General features: G+C 46.6%; 1 protein-coding gene across 7 annotated transcripts in view; it reads right to left on the reverse strand.

The window, feature by feature from the left end:
• Window positions 1-9978, reverse strand: part of Srrm1 (serine and arginine repetitive matrix 1) — a 38008-nt gene extending 28030 nt beyond the window's left edge. For 4 of the 7 annotated variants that reach the window (XM_051172146.1, XM_051172145.1, XM_051172144.1 and 1 more), the window contains exons 1-5: window positions 9875-9978; window positions 4121-4210; window positions 3748-3870; window positions 1560-1730; window positions 679-794 (exon numbers count right to left, since the gene is read on the reverse strand). In XM_051172146.1, the coding sequence (XP_051028103.1) occupies window positions 679-794; window positions 1560-1730; window positions 3748-3870; window positions 4121-4210; window positions 9875-9895 (521 nt within the window). In that variant the 5' untranslated portion in view covers window positions 9896-9978. Of the gene's footprint in view, window positions 1-678; window positions 795-1559; window positions 3478-3747; window positions 3871-4120; window positions 4211-9874 lie in introns of those variants that run through there. The other 3 variants (XM_051172149.1, XM_051172148.1, XM_051172147.1) reach the window with 3 other exon arrangements.
• Window positions 9979-20789: the final 10811 nt, after the last annotated feature.

Below are 20789 nucleotides of genomic sequence, written 5' to 3' on the forward strand. Positions count from 1 at the left end.
CTCAGTACAAACTAAAAGACAAAAATATTACCTCCTCGTTTCTTTACAAACTCCCAGATTTATTTTTTGAAAAGCCTAATAGAATTCTCACCTTTCACCACAAATATAGTAGAAGCTGACCCGTGGATCTAATAATGTGAACCTAACAATAGTCTCATTGGAAGAAAGAAGAAAACAAATAAATGATCTCAAGTTTGGGTTCAGTACAACCATCTAAGAAAAGCAGAACAAGGAATTAGGTAAGTATATGACTGGCTAGCAAGCAGATTTTTAATAAAAGGGAAATGAAAAATCAGAATATAAACAATAAAAATCCCAATGCTTTATTTAAGGAAAGCGATATGAAATCTAAATTTCTACCTAAGAACGAGTAACTCACCCAAATTACAGAGGTGATCATCTTAGTCAAATTATCTGTCTCAAAGGCTTTTTTCTCTGAAGAGAGTATCACAATGTTGGCTGACCTAGCCTGAAGCCACCCACCCTGCCTTAACCTCCTGGGTAGCTGTACAAAATGTGTCAAAATGCCTAGCAAGATAAAAAATGTCTTTAGCCCAAAGGCAACAGTAACTATGCAATCATGTTCCCCGAATCCTCTAGCTGGGGAAACTGCAGCCAGCTCACTCCTAAGACCTAAGATACCTATAAAGCACTGTACTTGCACCTGTTACATCTTACCTTCTCGGGCTCCGAGACCGCTCCCTTTTTTCTCTGCTGCTTTCTTTTTCTTCCTTATCCCTTTTATCTTTATCTTCATCTTGTTTTTTCAGAGATGCCAATTTTTCTTGTTCAATCTGCAAGCACAGAGTTGAATGCTGAAAGTATGCAATGTAAACACATGAACTGGATCAACACTGGTCCTGTAACTACCAGTTCACCACCTTTGGCTTTCATTTCTCTAACTCTTGTGACTTTATAATTACTGCTTATGTAAGAATTTGCACATACTTTTTGGAGATATTAAAATCCCTTTTAAGTTAAATGCACTTGACTTTTAAGAATTAAAATAAAAGCCGGGCGTGGTGGCGCACGCCTTTAATCCCAGCACTCGGGAGGCAGAGGCAGGTGGATCGCTGTGAGTTCGAGGCCAGCCTGGTCTATAAAGTGAGTCCAGGATGGCCAAGGCTACACAGAGAAACCCTGTCTCGAAAAACCAAAAAAAAAAAAAAAAAAAAAAAAAAAAAAGAATTAAAATAAATTCTAGGAATGGGATAACCACTGAGATGCAATAAGAATAAATTAATAAAATAAAATTAAAAAATTAAAATAAATAAATAAAGAAACACACACACACACACACACACACACACACACACACACACACACACACACACACACAACACCCTACCCAATTACTAGCCTCTGGAAAATGGCACTCTAATTCTCTAATTACCAAAGGAGGAGGAGGACTGGTAAACCAAAACTCAATGTGCAAGCATATCACACAAGACCAGAGCCAGATTACAGAAGTTACATTATCTCAAAGGGAACAAAGAAAACTTAAGGTAAACCAGTAGCTCACATACTATTTCTCAAGTCAACTTAAAAAGGACGATCACCTGTCTCTGCTTTATCTCTTCCTTCTTCAACTCTAGGAAAGCAGAAGGGATGCCAGCGATATTTTCTTGTGCACTTAGCAGCAGGGGCCAAAGTTCTCCCATGAATTCTCTAGCATTTTTCCCATTCAAGAATCCAGTCAGGTTGATTTGCATCATTTTGGAATCTGGGTTCTGCAAAAAGACATGACAGGAAGAAAAACAGGTTACTTCGAAACCAACCAACCAAACTAAAACTCATTTAAATTAGTATTTAAGTCTACCATAAGGGGCTTAGATACATACATATGCTCTACTATTTTAAAAATAGTCTTCCCTAGTTGCTTCATATAACATAATTTCTAGATAATCAAATTCTCCCTCACTGAACCAAAAGCATTAGAGCAGTCTTTGTGGATCTTCTACGTATTTAGATTCTATGTATGGCTGTTAGTGGGCCTTAGGTATTTCTCAACTTTTAAAAACAAAAATGGAACATCTATACATTCTTGCACTTACTAACAAGTATTTGCTTGGCTGGAAAACTTGCCCCAACAAGAAATTGAAAACCTACATTAACACTTTGCTTTACATTACAGTAACTGTCTATAAAATATCTACTATCTGGTGCTCAGTTCTAAGAACTAACAAGTTATGCATGCACTCTGTAACTTCTAGAAGTCTGACTACTGCACATGAAAGCCCATGACTAACAATGCCAGATGCTCAACTGTCCACAAAACTAAGAGTCGGGATTTCTAAAAAGGAATTGGGTTTTAAACACTAGATCTGCTGGTCAAGCAACAAGGTCCATAGAACAAGCACAGCTCAATAGCACAAAGCAAGTACAGATTCCAGGTGTCTTCAGTTTCTTCTTGGAACCTTGGGGGTTTGGAATCGCCAAGTCCCCTGTAGAGAAAGATGTTCCCTTGGCTTGCTTCCGACTCCCTACTGCAACTCAACCACCTTGAGTTTAATGTTATATCATTTATCTAAATTGCAAAAGACGAACAAGCAATAATGAGTACACAACCACAAAAAAAGAAAAGATTGTTTAAAAAGTTCTAAACTTTAATCTCATGCTCACTACAAGGGGAATACTACCAGATATTTAGGTTTAAAAGTGCACTAAGATTCAAATCAGTAAAGCATTTCTCTAATAAAATCTACGATTAAGCATTTAAAAAACATTCTCCCATGTTTCTGGTTTCTAAGTGAAATAAATATACTTAAATATAAAGTCCTTTCTTAAAATTAAGTCTTTAAAAGCATTCAAAGCAAAATAACACATTGTTTTAAAAATGAAATACCTTATTGGTTGGAATGATAACTGTTCTGTCAAAATTCAAGCATGAACTCTTGGGAAAAGGAGTAATGTAAAAGTAAATTCACATCGGTATATTTACCAAAAGGTTATATGGTACATCCTTACTGTCCTTTGGGATGCCATGGCAAAATAGTAAACTATGTTTTATAAGAAATGTTTTTAAACATCAATTGTATTATTTCATATTGGAAAACAGGAACAATTATGTTAACTGGCTTTAACAGGACTATCAATTCGTCTGCCTCAAGTTTAATTATAAACAAAATCCTGTGCCTAAATTCTAACCGGTAACCAGCTGCCTTGTAACTACAACTAAAGCCTTTAGCTCTTTTATAAACAACATCCAATCAAATCAGAATCGCCCCTCATGCTTCAAATAATGTCCATCTCAAACGCTACTTTAAAGAGCAGACACAGCTTTACCAAGTGCTCTTGTTTGTGTTTTTGTTGTTGTTGTTGGTGTTCGGCCACTTTACACAACTCACCTCCAAACACACACTGCGTCATCAAGGGAGTTGGGTCAGAGCGACATTGGGACACTCACTCTGCTGTGACCTAATAAGGTGATGGTGCTATACTTCAGACGCAAGGAATAACTTCCATTTTGGTTCAGGCCTTTTAAATCATAAATCACATTATCATTAGAAAATTGCTGTCAAAGTAACTTAACATGTAACAGCAAAATTACAAACAGTAAGTTTGATTTTTCACCTGTGTAGCTTTCAAAACTATGCACCTTCACTAAACTTCCAGCCTTAACAGCTGTTTACAAAGTGAATTGTCTTCACAATAAACATTGCCAATAGCCCTTCTACATTTGCACTCCATAGACAGACTCACAACTCATGTCACAGTCAGAAGCAAGAGCCATCTGTGGGTTAGTACCTTCACTTCCAGCTGGTTGAATATGAACTCAATCACAACATCGTCCTCGAACCCAAGGATCTCAGTTACTCTTTTTGTTATCCAAGGCTTTATAACCTCCAAATTTACTTTGCTCATGTCCACCTGATGAAACATGCAAACAATTAAGTACAAGTAAGTTCAATGCAGTAAGAGCTTGCAGTAGTTTATCTGAATGTTTCCTTTAGCTTATGCATATTTAAATTTTTTATCTACCATGTTCATTCTGCAGTTGCTAAAAGGTGGCAAACGTGCAATTGTCAACTTTTTTTTTCTCCTCACGAAAGTCACAGTACATCTTTCAACCTCTAAAATGCAACAATTGCTATAAAGGCAGTAGTCCCACCCACAATACCTTTTTTTCTAGGCATTCTGCAAATTTCAGCTGCTTGAGGAGTTTCTTCTGTTTGTTGCTGAACCGATTATCCTGCTCTGCACTTGTTCCCTGGAGGAAGCAAACACATGGCCTAAGAACACAAGATTACAATTGTCTTTTTTTTTTTTTTTCCCAATTAAAAACAGTGCACACCCAAGAGGTGGTGGTGCACACCTTTAATTCCAGCACTTGGGAGGCAGAGGCAGGTGGATCTCTCTTGAGCTCAAGGCCAGCCTGGACTACAGAGTGAGTTCCAGGAGACCCAAGACTACATACACTAAAAAAGTGCACACATGTAGGGGTCAGAGGATAACTTTGGAGAATGGTTCTCTCCTTCCAACACGAGGATCTCAGGATGAAATTCAGTTTATCAGGTCTGACAGCAGGTGTCTTTGCCCACTAAGTCATTTTGCCAGCCTTCTTTAAGAAAAATAAAACTACCACAAAAAACTTAAGTTTTAGTTGTTAGCCCAGGCCAGCCCCTAAACTAACAGCGATCTTCCTGTCTCAGTTTCTCAAGTGGCAGCTTCAATTATCATACTGGTTATTTTAAAAAAAATTTTTTTTTCTTAAATAGTGTTTCCGCTTTTTAATTTTATTTAATTATGTATGCCCATCCTTCCCAGCTCCCACATACAAGGATCTCCCTATGCAGCACTGGCTGACCTGGAACTCACTATAAAGACCAGGGTGGCCTCTAACTCACAGAGATCCATTAGCTTGGAGGAGTGCTGGGGTTGAAGGCATGTGCAACTAGCAGGGCCAATTTCCTTCACTTTTAGGGGATATGTCTACTTCCCCACTGTAATTACATATCTCTTCTTACTTTGTTCATTTTCCCACATTATAATGCTTTTCTAATTTTCTGGATTTCTTTCTTTTTTTTTTTTTTTTTTGGGTGTTTGTCTCTGTCTTGCCTACATTATACCTGAGCCATCTATCCGGATCCCAAAGTACCATTCTTTTGTTTTTCTGTGTAGCCTTGGCTGTCCTGGACTCACTTTGTAGACTCACACTGATCCACCTGCCTCTGCCTCCCTGAGTGCTGGGATTACAGATATGTACCCCCACGCCCAGTTCAAAAGTAAAAATTCTTTTTTTTTTTTAACAGATTTATTATCATGTATACAGTGCTCTGACTGCATGTACAGCTACTTGCCAGAAGAGGGCATCAGATCACATTATAGAAGGTTGTGAGCTACCATGTGGTTGCTGGGAATTGAACTCAGGACCTTTGGAAGAGCAGTCAATGCTCTTAACCGCTGAGCTATCTTTCCAGCCCCCAAAGTAAAATTCTTTAATAGCAAATAAAAATTGTGACTTTCACTGACAAAATAACCAAGCGAGTAGAAAGCACCAGCACCATTAATATTCAAGTATAAAATATACATCCTTTTTAAAATGTAGTTGACAGCTGAGAGGTGGTGGCGCACGCCTTTAATCCCAGAACTTGGGAGGCAGAGGTAGGCGGACTGCTGTGAGTTCGAGGCCAGCCTGGTCTACAAAGCGGGCCCATGACAGCCAAGGCTACACAGAGACTCTGTCCGGAAAAACAAACAAACAAACAAACCAGAAACAGCAGCATCACTTGCAAGATTACAGTGGTTTAAGAGCAGTGTGTTTAGCTGCTGTTTTAGCCTGCCTCAACTTTAAGAGTGGGAAGAGACAGAGGCAGAATTACAGCAAGTTCAAGGGCAGCCTGGCATATGCACTAAGTTCCAGTCAATACAGCAAAATACCATCAAAGACCAAAATTGAGGCTAGGGTTCTCCCCCTCGGTGGCAGAGTTTACCCAGCTTGCAGGAATCCCTGGGTTGAATCCTAGCACTACACAGACCAGTGATGCCTGTAATCCTATACTAGGGATTTGGAAAGTCACAAGTTTGAGATACCAGTGTGCTGAAGGGGGTGTATGCCAAGACCAAAAAGGTGGGGCACAGTGGTGCACACCTTTAATTCAAGCACTTGGAAATTTAAGGAAGACCAGAATTTATCCTCAACTCCCCATGAGTTAGGGCCACCAATTCTGTCTCAGAGAGGAAGAAGAGACTCGGGGAGGGAGAGATGAAAAGAGAAAGAGGGGAAGAAGAGAATATGAATTAATGAATCTGAAGCCAGGTGAGGTGGCATACTCCTGTAACACTAAAATTTAAGATAAGGCAGAGGATAAACATTCAAGCCAGACTTGCAGCTCTGAGGGCAGTGTAGACTACAATGAGAGTCTGTCTGGAGAAAAACAAAGGAACAACAATTTTATGTACATGAAAACGAAGCTTCACCAGAACTTCACCAAAGAACTCATCAGAGCAGCAAGACATCAGTTTTTTATTTCATCCTTCCTCCTGGCTCAATTACACACGGAAGTAACTGGCTGATTTGAAATCTACGAATTGGTTTGCTGACTGGCTACAGTCCCCTGCAAAGTAATCAAGAAGACTTTTGTTTGGTCTGAGAATGTAGCAGAGTGGCAAGAGCACCTAGCTAGCATGTATAAAGCCCTGGGTTCGCTAGGTGTGGTGGCACACACCTTTCATGCTAGCACTCAGGAGGCAGAGACAGGTGGATCGCTGTGAGTTTGAGGACAGCTTGGTCTACAAAGGGAGTCCAGGACAGCCAAGGCTACCCAGGGAAATCCTGTCATGAAAACAAAACAAAACAAGAAGTCTGATAAGTTCAAATATCCTGTAGTAGTGTGTCAGCTCTGGTGCTACTGCACTGTATGTCCTAAGGACATACAACCTAATCCCCAAGGGCATTTCTCACATGCAAAACTAGGGACGTGGAAAACACACACACACACACACACTCACACTCGTTCGTTCATTCATTCATCTATGTATCCATTTTGGTTTTCAAGACAGGGCTTCTCTGTGTAGCCTTGGGTGTCCTGGAACTCTCTGTAGACCAGGCTGTCCTTGAGCTCACTCCTGCCTCTGCCTCAGAGTGAGCCACCGGGCTGGGTGGTAGCACATCTTTAATCCCAGCCCTTGGGAGGCAGAAGCAGGAAGCTACAGAGAAACAGAAGAACTTTACCTTGGGGTCTGGACAGGTGGCTCAGACATAATGAGTTCCAAGACTGCCAGGGCTACACACAGAGAAACCCTGTCTCTGGAAAACAAAACAAAACAAAACAAAAAAACCTCCACCCCCCAAAAAATCAGGGGCAATGAAGAAAAAAATCAAAGCCAAATGTCTGGGGTGCTAAGGCATGCAGACTATCCTCATTGATCTTGACAGGGCGTGCGTATGCTTAGATGCCACACCATACGCCCTAATCCTGTGTAACTATTAGATGTCAGCTAAAGATCAATCCTATTGAAGTTGCCTTGAAAGTAATCCAGAAAGGCCACAGCTGAGCGGCATAGAACTTGGCTAGCATTTATAAAGCCCTGAAAATGGTCCCCAGTACTGCTAGAAGTTTTGGGGGGTTTTTTGTTTTTGTTTTTTGAGACAGAGCCTCTCTGTTAGCCTTGGCTGTCCTGGACTTTGCTTTGTAGACCAGGCTGGCCTCAGACTTACAGCGATCCACCAGCCTCTGCCTCCCAAGTGCTGGGAATAAAGGTGGGCGCCACCATGCCCAGCTGCTAAAAGTTTTTAAAGAAAAAAAAGTTTGGGGGCTGATAGTGATGGTCTACACCTTTAAATTAATCTCTAAAAAACTGCCTGGTCTGCATATCAACATCTTGTCATCAACTGCCTCCTAAAAAATAAAAACAAATTTACCTCGCATGGCTATTGTTCAGGTTGGCAGTGTACTAGAGAACTGATCTAAAAATGTTTAACTCAAGAGTTGAACACAGCTAACATCTCCATGTAGCCAGGAGTGTGTGTAGCAAATGTTTGGCATTCTAGCACTTGGTATGTCAAGGCAGAACTTGGGGTTCAAGGCTGGTCTGGGTTTGTGGGAGGTAGAGTCTACAAGTGGGAATTCCAGGACAGCCATGGCTACACTGAGAAACCCTGTCTGGAAAAACCGGGGTGGGGGTGGGGGGTGGTAGAAAGAAAGACGATACAGAACAAAACATTTTTTAAATGAGAGGAAGAAAAAAAAGAGAGCTTCGTTTGAAAATTGACATTTCCATATTACTTTATTCAATCTCCTTTCCACTGGCAACATTTCGAGGTCAGGCAGCAGTGGTGGTGCTGCACAGCTTTAGTGCCAGCAGGCAGATCTCTGAGTTCAAGGACAGGCTGGTCTACAGTTACAGGATGGCCAGGCTTACAAACTATGTCCCCAAAACAACAACAACAAAAACAAAACCAAAACAAAAGAAATAAGAAATAATTGAAAAGTGAAACAAACCTTTGTTTTTAGTGCAACTATTAAGTGAATGAATATTGACTACAAAAGGTTAAATGCTTAGAATATTGGGAATGCTTAGTTTGTAGTGGAAAGACTGAGGTGCCTGGGATAGAACCTAGAGACTTGTTCATGCTGGGCAAGCTAGGGTAAACTACATTCCCACTCAAGAGGCATCTTTATTACCTACCCCTTTCCTTCCTTCTAATTTTTTTCTTTAAAAATGCACATCAACTGCAAATTACATACTCGATCCAGGGAATGCAAAACTAAGCCGAAAACTGTTAGCTGGGACTTGGACTTTTACCAAGCAGTCTCTATATGCTTCTACTCTGCATATATAAACAAACAAACAAACGAATGAATAAATAAGCAATTCCTAAAGGGATCGTGGCTACTTAACTTTCTTTTTTCTCCTTCGAGACAGGGTTTCTCTCTGTAGCCTTGGCTGTCCTGAGGCTACTTAACTTTTAATCCCACAAGTGTCCATTCCCAGCCATCTGGATCTCGACCTGTTAGCCAATTTCCTTCTGAGAGTGGACGGTTCCCACCCAATAAACTGCCTTAGTCTGGGATTTGTGTACCAACTCCAACAAGGATATGTCCACTGCCTGGACCTAGGACAGAACCACCTGGACCCCAAACCAAACGTGGGCCGCTGGGAAAGGGTGCCGGGCGAAGAGCGGGAAGCGGAGCGGAGCCACACACCGTAATCTGCCTCCGCCCTCGCGCGCGCGCGCACACACACACATACATACACACACACACACACACACACACCTCGCTCTAAAAGCCTCCGATTCAAACGTTCCCACTACAAATTATCTTACGTCCCCCTCCCCGAAGAGCTATCAAACTGGGCGGGAGCGCTCACGAACTCTGACCCTGCGCCTCCCCGAAAGCTAAAGACCCGGACAGTGGACGTTGTACGTGGGGGGGACACTCGCTTTCTCCATAGCTGCCGCGTAGGAAGCCCCCCCCCACCTCCCTCTATAACCTCTCTCAGGACGTACCCCCCAAAAACCGCACTACCGGTGCCCCGCAGCCTCCTCAGGCTTCCCACCCGCCTCTCCCCAGGGACTTCCTCCTTGGGGCTCCCGCTAGGCCCCAAGCCCCGGCAGCCGGCACGGCGCCCGGCCTGCAGGCCCCGCTAGGCGGCCGGTGAGGTTCTGCTCTGGCCCATTCCCGCCGCCATTTTCCGGCCACCGCCGCGTAGGGGGGGGGGGGGACGATCCCGGAGGAGGAGACTGCGCAGGAGCGCACCGGTCTCGGCCGCAACGCCGAGGACAGGGCGCGCTGGCCACCAGCCCCCTCGGGGTCTCTAAGGCCTCCCTCCACGGGCCGCCGTGAACCGAGTTTGAGCCCCCACCCCCTTGTCGGGTCTTACAAACAAGCCTCTCCGCTCCCCGCCGGCTCCCCGCGCTCCTACTTACGCGGAAGAATCCCGCGTCCATCTTGCCGCCTCGCTCGGAGATCGCTCCCTATCCCAGGGTGCACCGCGCCGCCGCGACGGAGGGCGGGACCGGCAGAGGGGAAGCCTAGCGCCGGGAGGCTGCGCGCGACTCTAAATCCGCCCCCCCCGGGGGGGGGGAAACGGCACGCGACTGCGCCTGCTCAATACGCCGAGAGTGCGCCGCGCATGCGCAAGCGCACCAGGGCGGCAACTTTTTGCAATGAGGGGGAGGCGAGGCCAGCGACCGCAACCAATGGAGAAAGAAGGGCGAGTCCTTCGGTCGCCCCACCCTACGAGTCCTTTTGTGGCGCGTGATCAGCAGGGCTCGCGCGACGTGAGCTGATCCTTCCTTCGACCCGTAGTCGGTGGAGGCCTCGGTCTTGGGGTAGATGGGGGAAAAGCGTGGAAAAGAAAGGTTTCCCGAGGGTGTTACTCGTAAGACTGCCCAGTACGCCAGTTAGGAGCTCGCGACCTCCGGTGTTGTCACTATGAAAGTGGAGATAACGTGTGGCTTTTAAGAGGGTAGCCAGCCGGATTGACCCTGGGGTGTCCGCACCAATGAAATGCGCGGGCTAGCCGGATGTGCGTCGCGTCTGGCTTGGGCTTGAGGTGTCCATTGGATAACCTTTCTGTTCTTCAGCTGAGAAACCACGCTGAAGGGCAGGAAGTGGAAGAGGGCCAAGGCCGGCCCTCCAGCATGTCCACTTAGCGCTTTTCTCTCTTTTCTCAGAAAAGCTTTACTGGGGCCACCTCGTATCAGTCCCTCTTCGCAGACACTCTCACCTCTTCTGCTTTTTTTAATGGAAAAAAACAAAACAAAACAAAACTGAAAGTGGGTATGTCTGGCTTCGGAGTATCAATATAAACACGTGCACATCTCCAGGCTTTTTTTTTTTTTTTTTTTTTTCCTTTCTGGTTTCCCATTTTCTGACTGGAACTCCCGCACTGGCTCTGTAACAGATACCCCTATTCCTGACCTTTCCACCAGGCATCCATTCTGGCCCACAGAGTGACACTGCAGAAAACCATAGGCACCTCTGTGAGTTCGAGGCCAGCCTGGTCTACAAAGCAAATTCAGGACAGTCAGTGCTACAAAGAGAAACCTTGTCTGAAAAAAAAAAAAAAAAAAACAGAGTGAGGAGGCAGAAGTCAAAATTAAACAGCTGTGGAGTGAAAAAAGTGACCAGAGGAAGGTGGCATTTTTCATTATGAGAAACAAAAGGTTGAAGGGCAAATGAAAAAAAAAAAAAAAAAAAGCCTATCAGAAGATGACGAAAGCTAGGGGTGGAAGGCGTGTGGTCCCCTTTCCTGAGGGGCGGTTGAGTGAAATTTGAAGATTGCCAAGTTGCCTTGTTGTCTACCCCATTCAGAGGTCACACGCAGATCAGAGGGCAGGGACAAACGTTAGACAGCAGGGGCAAACCTAGGAAATTCAAGCAGTGAGTCGGGTTGAGGCACAAAGGATCAAAGAGATCCTCCTGCCTCTGCCTCCCGGGACCGCTTCTCTTAATATTTAGTGGTTGACTGTGGTGAGGCAAGCCTGAAATCCCAGCGCCTGGGAGGCAGAGGAAGTCTGAGGGGTCTTGAGTCCCAGGCCATTCTGGGTATAAAGAAAAACCCTGTCTAAAACCCTGGGTGTGGTGATGTAGGCCTTTAACCCTGGCACTCAGGAAATGGGAAGTCTGTGAGTTCCAGGGCACCCAGAGCTACATAGTGTTACCTTCCCTCCCCCACCCCACCCCCGCAATCAGATACACACACACTGATTTTTTTGAGACAGGGTTTCTCTGTGTACCACTACCTGTCCTGGAACTCCCTCTAGGTGCACTTCATGCATGCAGTGTCCCAGGAAAACCAGAGAGCATTGACTCTCCTGGAAAGAGTCACAGACTGTCGTTAGTCACCGTGTGGGTGGTGGAAACTGAACCTGGGTCCTCTACAAGAGCAACAAGTGCTTACTACTCTTAACCACTGAGTCGGCTCTTCCTCCCTCCCTCCCTCCTTCCTTTCCTCCCCACCCCCCTCTCCTTCTGAGAAAGGGTCTCACTGTGTAGTTCTGGCTATCCTGAACTTGCTATGTAGACCAGGCTGGCCTCGAACTCAACAAGGATCCTGCCTCTCCTCCAGAATGCTGGAATTAAAGTCATGCACCGCCACTGCCAGCCTCTTGCATCTTTAGTACTGGTCTTTAGGTTACTGTCTGGATCTGTGTAAGATCACATTAGCGGGTTTTCTTGCCTTCAGGGTTGATGTCTCACCCCATCTATAACCAAAGTGATTTTCTAAGATGATTATTTGGATCCTGTCCCTTGCCATTTAAAACCCCACAGTGGCTTCCTATTGTCCTCCTATTACCTAGTGTGACAAAGCCTCTTATGATCTGCTGCATGCTCTCCCTCCTCCATCTTCACCCCATGGGCCTGTCCTTCCTAATCCCCTCAGAGCTTTAGGCTGCAACCTTTGAGCTCCATCCCCAGGCACTTCCCCCACCTGCACCCCAGCCACTTCCCCCACCTGCACCCCCAGCCACTTCCCCCACCTGCACCCCCAGCCACTTCCCCACCTGCACCCCAGCCACTTCCCCCACCTGCACCCCCAGCCACTTCCCCCACCTGCACCCCCAGCCACTTCCCCCACCTGCACCCCCAGCCACTTCCCCCACCTGCACCCCCAGCCACTTCCCCCACCTGCACCCCCAGCCACTTCCCCCACCTGCACCCCAGCCACTTCCCCCACCTGCACCCCAGCCACTTCCCCCACCTGCACCCCCAGCCACTTCCCCCACCTGCACCCCAGCCACTTCCCCCACCTGCACCCCCAGCCACTTCCCCCACCTGCACCCCCAGCCACTTCCCCCACCTGCACCCCAGCCACTTCCCCCACCTGCACCCCCAGCCACTTCCCCCACCTGCACCCCCAGCCACTTCCCCCACCTGCACCCCCAGCCACTTCCCCCACCTGCACCCCCAGCCACTTCCCCCACCTGCACCCCAGCCACTTCCCCCACCTGCACCCCCAGCCACTTCCCCCACCTGCACCCCAGCCACTTCCCCCACCTGCACCCCCAGCCACTTCCCCCACCTGCACCCCAGCCACTTCCCCACCTGCACCCCAGCCACTTCCCCCACCTGCACCCCAGCCACTTCCCCCACCTGCACCCCAGCCACTTCCCCCACCTGCACCCCCAGCCACTTCCCCCACCTGCACCCCAGCCACTTTCCCCACCTGCACCCCCAGCCACTTCCCCCACCTGCATCCCCAGCCACTTCCCCCACCTGCACCCCCAGCCACTTCCCCCACCTGCACCCCAGCCACTTCCCCCACCTGCACCCCCAGCCACTTCCCCCACCTGCACCCCCAGCCACTTCCCCCACCTGCACCCCAGCCACTTCCCCCACCTGCACCCCAGCCACTTCCCCCACCCCCGTCCCCACACAGCCCTTGACTTTTAAGCTGAAGCTGTGCTAAACTACAGACATTTGTCTGCTTGTGAACAGGTTAGACTTGAAATGGCAGTTCTTAAGCCTGTAAATCTGTAAGCCTACAGTGACTAAGGAGTAACTAACACAGGGGCTCCAGGCCAGCCAAGACTTCTTAATGAGTCCACAGCCTCCAGCAAAGAAAAAGCCACTCAGCTGTCATTTCTGTAGGTAACCCTTTTCTGACCAGCCTTCCTGAGATGGTAGGTGCCCTCTCAATAGCGTTTCGCATTATTTGGCATGGTTATTTATTTTCTTTATGTGTCTTCTGTCTTCTCTCTGTATTACTTTTCCTTTTCCTCGCTCTTCAATGTTGAGGATTGAGCTCAGGGCTTTGTGTAGTCAGGCAAGCACTCCGCCATCTAAGCTACTTCTTTGGCCCCCATTTAAAAATGTTTGCTTTTCAAGTTTAGGACAACCAAGATAACACAGAGAAACCTTGTCTCGAAAAAAAACTAGGGAAAAAAAAAGGTTGCTTTTAACTGGTCTACAAAGAGAGTTCCAGGACATCCAAGGCTACACAGAGAAACACTGTCTCAAACCCTCCCTCCCCACCCCCCAAAAGGAAGGAAGGTGTGGTGGTACATGCCTTTATTCCCAGCACTTGGAGGCAGAGGCAGGTGGATCTCTGCAAGTTCAAGAACAACCAGACTGGGGGCTGGAGAGATGGCTCAGAGGTTAAGAGCACTGGCTGCTCTTCCAGAGGTCCTGAGTTCAATTCCCAGCAACCACATGGTGGCTCACAACCATCTATAATGTGATCTGGTGCCCTCTTCTGGCCTGCAGGTGTACATGCAAACAGAGCACTGTATACATAATAACAAATAAATAAATCTTTATTAAAAAAAAAAAAAAAAAAAAAAAAGAACAACCAGGCTATGTAGAAAGACCCTGTCTAAAATTAACTAATTAAGTTTGCTTATGAGATGAGGTGTCAGAGAGTGGCCTTGACTGACCAAACTTGCTTTTTATTTTAAGCCCAGGGAACATAATGGAGTGGCCCCTTAGCTTGTTGAATGAATGTGGCCCGAGGCTGGCACCCCACATCTGAACTGGCCCACCTATCTACCTACCTACATTACTTCCTTCCTCTCTGTGGGCCTTGGGATGTAGATCAGCGGTAGAGGGCTTGTCCTAGGTCTGACCCACAGCACCACGAGCGAAGGTAAAAAGGCCTGTAAGCATCAGCAAAGATCCCACGTAACCGATTAGCTCCATACTTAAAACAATGAATTATCATCTCAGAGTTCCTGTGGGTCAGGAATCTGGAGTTGCTTGGGTGGATGGTTCTGGCTTAGGTCTCCCAGGATGTTGGCAGGTGGCCTCCGTCCCTAGCCACTGTGTGCTGACCCTGGGGACTCTTCATGATGGGGCAACACCAGGAAGATTTTTCCTCCAGAGCAGGTGCTCCAGAGGGGAGAGCACAGGGTTGAAAGCATGTGGCATAGTTTTCACAATAGCCTATCAGTTATACTCGCCACCCCTATTCGGCAGTGAGAGGCGTACGCTGGGGATGGGGTGAGTGCGTGTCATCAGCACCGTGGAAGGCCCAGGTAGGAGAATTGTGAGTTATAGGCTAACAGCCTAGGGAGAGGCTGTCATGAAATCAAGTAACAAGGCTAAGGATGTGGCTTCGTGGTCTTGAGAACAGTTTGTGTCTTCTGATCTTTGATGGACTATCCCCTCGGGACATTCACACATACTCTGTCCCCTCTGTGAGCCTCCCAGCCTGTATTTGCCCTCCCCATCTTGTTGCCTTTTTTGGTTTTGTTGTTGTTTTAAAACAGGGTCTCTCTGTGTGCCTTGGCCTTAAACTCGGAAATCCACCTGCCTCTGCCTCCCAAGTGCTGGGATTAAAGGTGTGTGCCACCGCCGCCTGGCTCTTTTTTTGTTTCTGGTCTTCCTATTTTTGTCTTATTTATTGTAGCAGGAAGTCCTGTAAGCCAGGCTGGCCATGGTTGATGATAATCTTGAACTCCTGGTCTTTCTTCCTGTCCCTACCTGCCAACTGTTGGGATTACAGGCCTCACTCACTATGCCTGGCAAATGTTACTGCCAGATTGCTTGACTGATGGACTGATTGTGGACTGAACGTAGTGCCTTACCCATGCTAAACATGTCTCTGCCACTGAGCTACATCAGCCCTCACCATGCCTTTTTGTGCTTAGCACCAAACCCTGTGGGTTTTGTTTTGTTTTGTTTTGCTTTTGGGTTTTTGGAGACAGGGTTTCTCTGTGTATTCTTCGATGTCCTAGACTCCCTTTGTAGGCCAGGCTGACCTCGAACTCACAGAAATCCACCTGCCTCTGCCTCCTGAGTGCTGGGATTAAAGGTGTGCGCCACCACACATGGCCCAAACCCTGTGTTTTAGCCAGCCATCTCCAGTGCTTTCTTTTTTTTTTTTTTTAAGATTTATTTATTTATTATTATGTATACAGTGCTCTGCCTGCATGTAAGCCTGCAGGCCAGAAGAGGGCATCAGATCACATTAGAGCCACCATGTGGTTGCTGGGAATTGAACTCAGGACCTCTGGAGGAACAGTCAGTGCTCTTAACCTCTGAGCCATCTCTCCAGCCCTCCAGTGCTTTCTTTAAGGGTTAGTCTGGACAGAGCTTCTTTGGGGAAGCTGTTGAAAGTGGGACCCAGTGCTTACCACATGGTTATTCCTGGCTTGGTCCTGCTAACACTCTTGATTGGGCAGGGAATACAGCTCACTGGTAGAGCCTGAATACCAGACAACTAAACGAGCATTAAAATGTCTGGGGGTGAAGATCCTCCAAAAAAGCAGCTCCCTGCTGACCCCTCCCCACACTAATTTCTACCGTTTCCTGCAGAGAAAACCTCTTTCAGGACAAGCTTTATCTCTCTTCTCTATTTCCCTCCCTTCCTTTTCCTCTCTTTTCTCTCCCTCTGCCTCAGCATTCAAAGCAGGGTTTGGTGCTAAGTACATGTGCTGAATAACTGAGTAGATATTAAAAGCCACATGGTGAGGCTGGCCTTGGCAGTGCTTGCCTGTAGTCCCAGCACTTGGGAGGCCGAGGTAGGAGGATCCTGATTTCAAGGCCAGCTTGGATTACATAGCAAGACATTGTCTCAAACAAAACAAAAGTTAGTCCTAAGAAATGAAACAAGATCTGTGGCAAGCAAGTGTTCTGTTGTAGAGCAAGCTCTTAGATACAAGACCTTTATGAATGAAGTCTGATTTTTTTTTTTTTTTTTTTTTTTTTTTTTGAGACAGGGTTTCTCTGTGTAGCTCTGGCTGACCTGGAACTCACTCTGTTTACCAGGCTAGCCTTGGACTTGGAGAGATCTGCCTGCCTCTGTCTCCTGAGTGCTGGGATTAAATACACATGCCGCCACCACCTGGCTAATGTCTGAAATTTTAACAGCAGATAGAATATTATTAAATGTACCAAGTGTGGTGGCGCACGCCTTTAATCCCAGCACTCAGGAGGCAGAGGCAGGCAGATCGCTGTGAGTTCGAGGCCAGCCTGGTCTACAAAGTGAGTCCAGGACATTCAAGGCTACACAGAGAAACTCTGTCTTGAAAAACCAAAACCAACCAAACAAACAACCAACCAAACAACAACAAAAACACTGCACTTTTAACCCTGGCACTCAAGAGGCAGAGGCAGGCACCTGGCCTATAGCAAGTTCCAGGCCAGCTAGAGCTATACAGTGAGGGACTCCTGTCTCTGAATAAAAGATGGCTGGGGTATGGCTCAGCAGGTAAGAGCATGTGTTGTTCTTCCAGAAAACCCAAGTTTCTTTTCTGGCACCCACATCTGGTGGCACACAACCAGCTGGCCTCTGTGGGCACCTACGTGTACATGGTATACAGAACTCACACAGGCACACAGACATACACACACATAAATAAGAATAAATCTTTAACCGAGTGTGGTGGCATACACCTTAATGCCAGCCCTCAGGAGGCAAAGGCAGGCAGATCTCTAAGTTTGAAGCAAACTACAAAGCAAGTTCCAGGACAGCCAGGGCTACACAGAGACACCCTGTTTCGAAAAAAACAGAAAACAACAAAAGGCTAGAGATGCAGCTTAGTGGCAGAGTGTTTGCGTAGTATATCTGAGCCTTTACTTCAGTCCTCACTGCACCAAAATGGGAGGAAAAAAAAAACCCCATAGTCGACTAAAGCAGCCAGAATGGCTCTGGGAGTAAGGATGCTTCCTGGCAAATCTGATGATGGGCTGTGTTCAATCACTAGAGCCAGAACCCACAGGGTGGAAGGATGTACACCAGCAGGTTGTCCTCTGGCACACTTGCACCTGTGCACGCACACATCCGTGACATCATCACCATCATCATCACAACAACAACAATAATAATTGAAAATAAATGTGAAAAAAGCCAATAGCCACTAGGTGGCGATCTTACCTCTCAGGCTAGGGGGCCTCCGGGCGGGCGAAGGCAGGACGTGTTCGTAGAAATGAGTGGTTTGATCCTTGTTTTATGCTGGGCCCTTGCTATGTGTTCTTAAAGTACGTGACCCAAAAGAAGTGAAAGACCTGGAAGTTTACAAGGCACCTAGCCATGTTTCTTGTGTTCCCGCTAAAGGTCTCCACAGATGTTACAGTCAGACATTGTGTATGGTTGTTAGTTTCTATTTATTTATTTATGAGGCAAGATCATCTATAGCACAAGCTAGCCTCCTCGTCCTCTGTGTAGTTTAGAATGACCCTGAACCCCTGATTCTGTTGCTCTCCACCTCACATATGCTAAGATTCTACCCATGTACCCAGCTGTGTCATCTATTTTTTAAACTAAGGGCTGAGCTAGGCATGGTGGTGCACGCCTTTTTAATCCCAGCCCTGGAGAGGCAGAGGCAGGCCCATCTTACAAGTTTCAGGCCAGCTAGAGCTGTAGACTGAGACCCTTTTTCTTTTTAAAATTTTTGTTTTTATGTGCATTGGTGTTACAGACAGTTGTGAGCTGCCATGTGGGTGCTGGGATTTGAACCTGGGTCCTCTGGAAGAGCAGTCAGTGCTCTTAACCGCTGAGCCATCTCTCCAGCCCCCTGAGATCCTTTTTCTTTTCTTTTAAATTTTATTTCATTAATTTATTCATATTACATCTCAATGGTTATCCCCTCCCTTGTATCCTCCCATTCTTCCCTCCCTCCCCTTTTCCCCTTACTCCCCTCCCCTATGACTGTGACTGAGGGGGACCTCCTCCCCCTGTATATGCTCATAGGGTATCAAGTCTCTTCTTGGTGTGAGATCCTTTTTCAACAATAAATTAATTAAATAGGGGCTGGAAAAGTAAGAGGAACGCCAGTGGATGGGGGGATAGAGAGGCGTGTCAGGAATTCTCTCCTCCAGTCTGTGCAGCCTCTTTCCTCTCCTCCCACTTCCCTCCCTTCCCCTCCTTCCTTCTCTCCTTTCCCCTCCTTCCACTATTCTTCTCCTCCCTCCCTCCCTCTCTCCCTCCTTCCCCTCTTTCTTTCTTTTTTGAGTCAGGGTCTCACTGTGTAGCTCTGACTACCAGGAGCTCACAGAGGTCCACCCGCCTCTGCCTCCTGTGTGCCATCACACCCAGCTGGATGCATCTTTTCTATAATATCTGGGAACAACGGCAATTACAGTTTAGCTAACATGAGATATACAGCTTTATGTTACTCTAGCTAGAGCCGGGCAAGGTAACCCCAGCATTGGGGGAGGGGTGGAGGCAAGAGGATCAGAAGTTCAAGGTCATACTTGATACATATGCAGTTCCAGGCCAGGCTGAGTTACAGGGGACTCTGGGTCAAAAATAAGTAGGAGCCTAGAGAGATGGCCCAGTGGTTAAGAGCTGCTCCTGAACTGCTCTGTAGAGGAGCCAACCAAGCTTGGTTCTCAGAGCCCATCTTGGGCAGCTCACAACTGCCTGTAACTACAACCCAGGGGAAAATAATAAAAAAAAAGAAAAACAAGCCGGGCGTGGTGGCGCACGCCTTTAATCCCAGCACTCGGGAGGCAGAGGCAGGCAGATCACTGTGAGTTCGAGGCCAGCCTGGTCTACAAAGTGAGTCCAGGACGGCCAAGGCTACACAGAGAAACCCTGTCTCGAAAACCCAAAAAAAATAATAAAAAAAAAAAAGAAAAGAAAAGAAAAAGAAAAACAAAACTACAACCTAGGGGTATTCAATGCCTCTGGTCTCTGAGGACACTTACAAGCACACACCCACACACAAACATAACTGAAAGTAATTTTTAAAATTAAAAATAAGTAGGTAAGCAAATGAATAAATAAATAATGTTGTCACAATAATAATGGTTATTATAGGCTGGATTCCTGCTTCTCCCTTTCGTATGTAAAGTCTCCCACCTGGCAGAACCACACCCATTGTGGTTTCAAGCAGTAATTAAGTTACAGGGAGCTAATTAGGAAAGCTCTACTCTGGGATGACTGCTGTCCGGTTTGGGCCTTCCAGGCTTTGGTGCTGTTATGGCAGCCCTAGCAGGCTTTGGGCTCCATCCCCACTTTACAGATGAATGAGGTGGGATCTGGGAGAGGGGAGTCTTTACACAGCCAGCATACAGGCAAAAGCCAATTTCACGATCTGGTCCATACATACATTTTTTTTTTTTTTTTTTTTTTTTTTTGAGACAGAGTCTCTCTGTGTTAGCCTTGACTTTGTAGACCAGGCTGGCTTTGAAGTCACAGAGATCCACCTGCCTCTGCCTCCCAGAGTGCTGGGATTAAAGGTGTGTGCCACTGAGCCCAGCTAAAGTAGTTAAAAAAAAAAAAAGAAAGATAAAATGTGAAAAGCAGCCATTAAAAAATAGATGTGCTCCCACAGGGCACCAATGATAAGAGTGATATCTGATTGGAAGCTGGAAAACAAAAGAACTTCGTCTTTGGAGTGAAACAAGTCAGGACACCATCTTGGAAGCCTAGCGGAGTGTTTCAGTAGGATATGGTGGGCTATGGCCAGAGAGATGAGGATGGAGGGTGGTGTAGCCTGGTGAGAGAGATTTGCCGCTGAGACTATGGCTGTGCACCATTCCCTAGCTTGTTTTCTTGCTGTTGGAATAAGCGGGGTTGGAGATTAATTAAGAGATCATAATATGGTTTCAAATACTAGGGTTAAAAGACAGAAAGACATGCCGGGCGTGGTGGCGCACGCCTGTGATCCCAGCACTCGGGAGGCAGAGGCAGGTGGATCGCAGTGAGTTCAAGGCCAATCTGGTCTACAAAGTGAGTCCAGGACAGCCAGGGCTACACAGAGAAATCCTGCCTCAAAAAACAAAAAACAAAACAAAACCAAAAAAAAAAACCCCAAACCACACAAAAGAATAGGTCACATGTGGACCAAGCTGGTCTCAAGTTCAGTATGCGGCCTGGGCTGGCCTTCAATTCCTCCTCCTCCTCCTGTGCCTCTGCTCTCCAGGTACTGTCGCCAGGTGTGCACCACC

The sequence above is a fragment of the Acomys russatus genome, chromosome 29, assembly GCF_903995435.1.
Source record: "Acomys russatus chromosome 29, mAcoRus1.1, whole genome shotgun sequence".
Classification (NCBI taxonomy): Eukaryota; Metazoa; Chordata; class Mammalia; order Rodentia; family Muridae; genus Acomys; species Acomys russatus.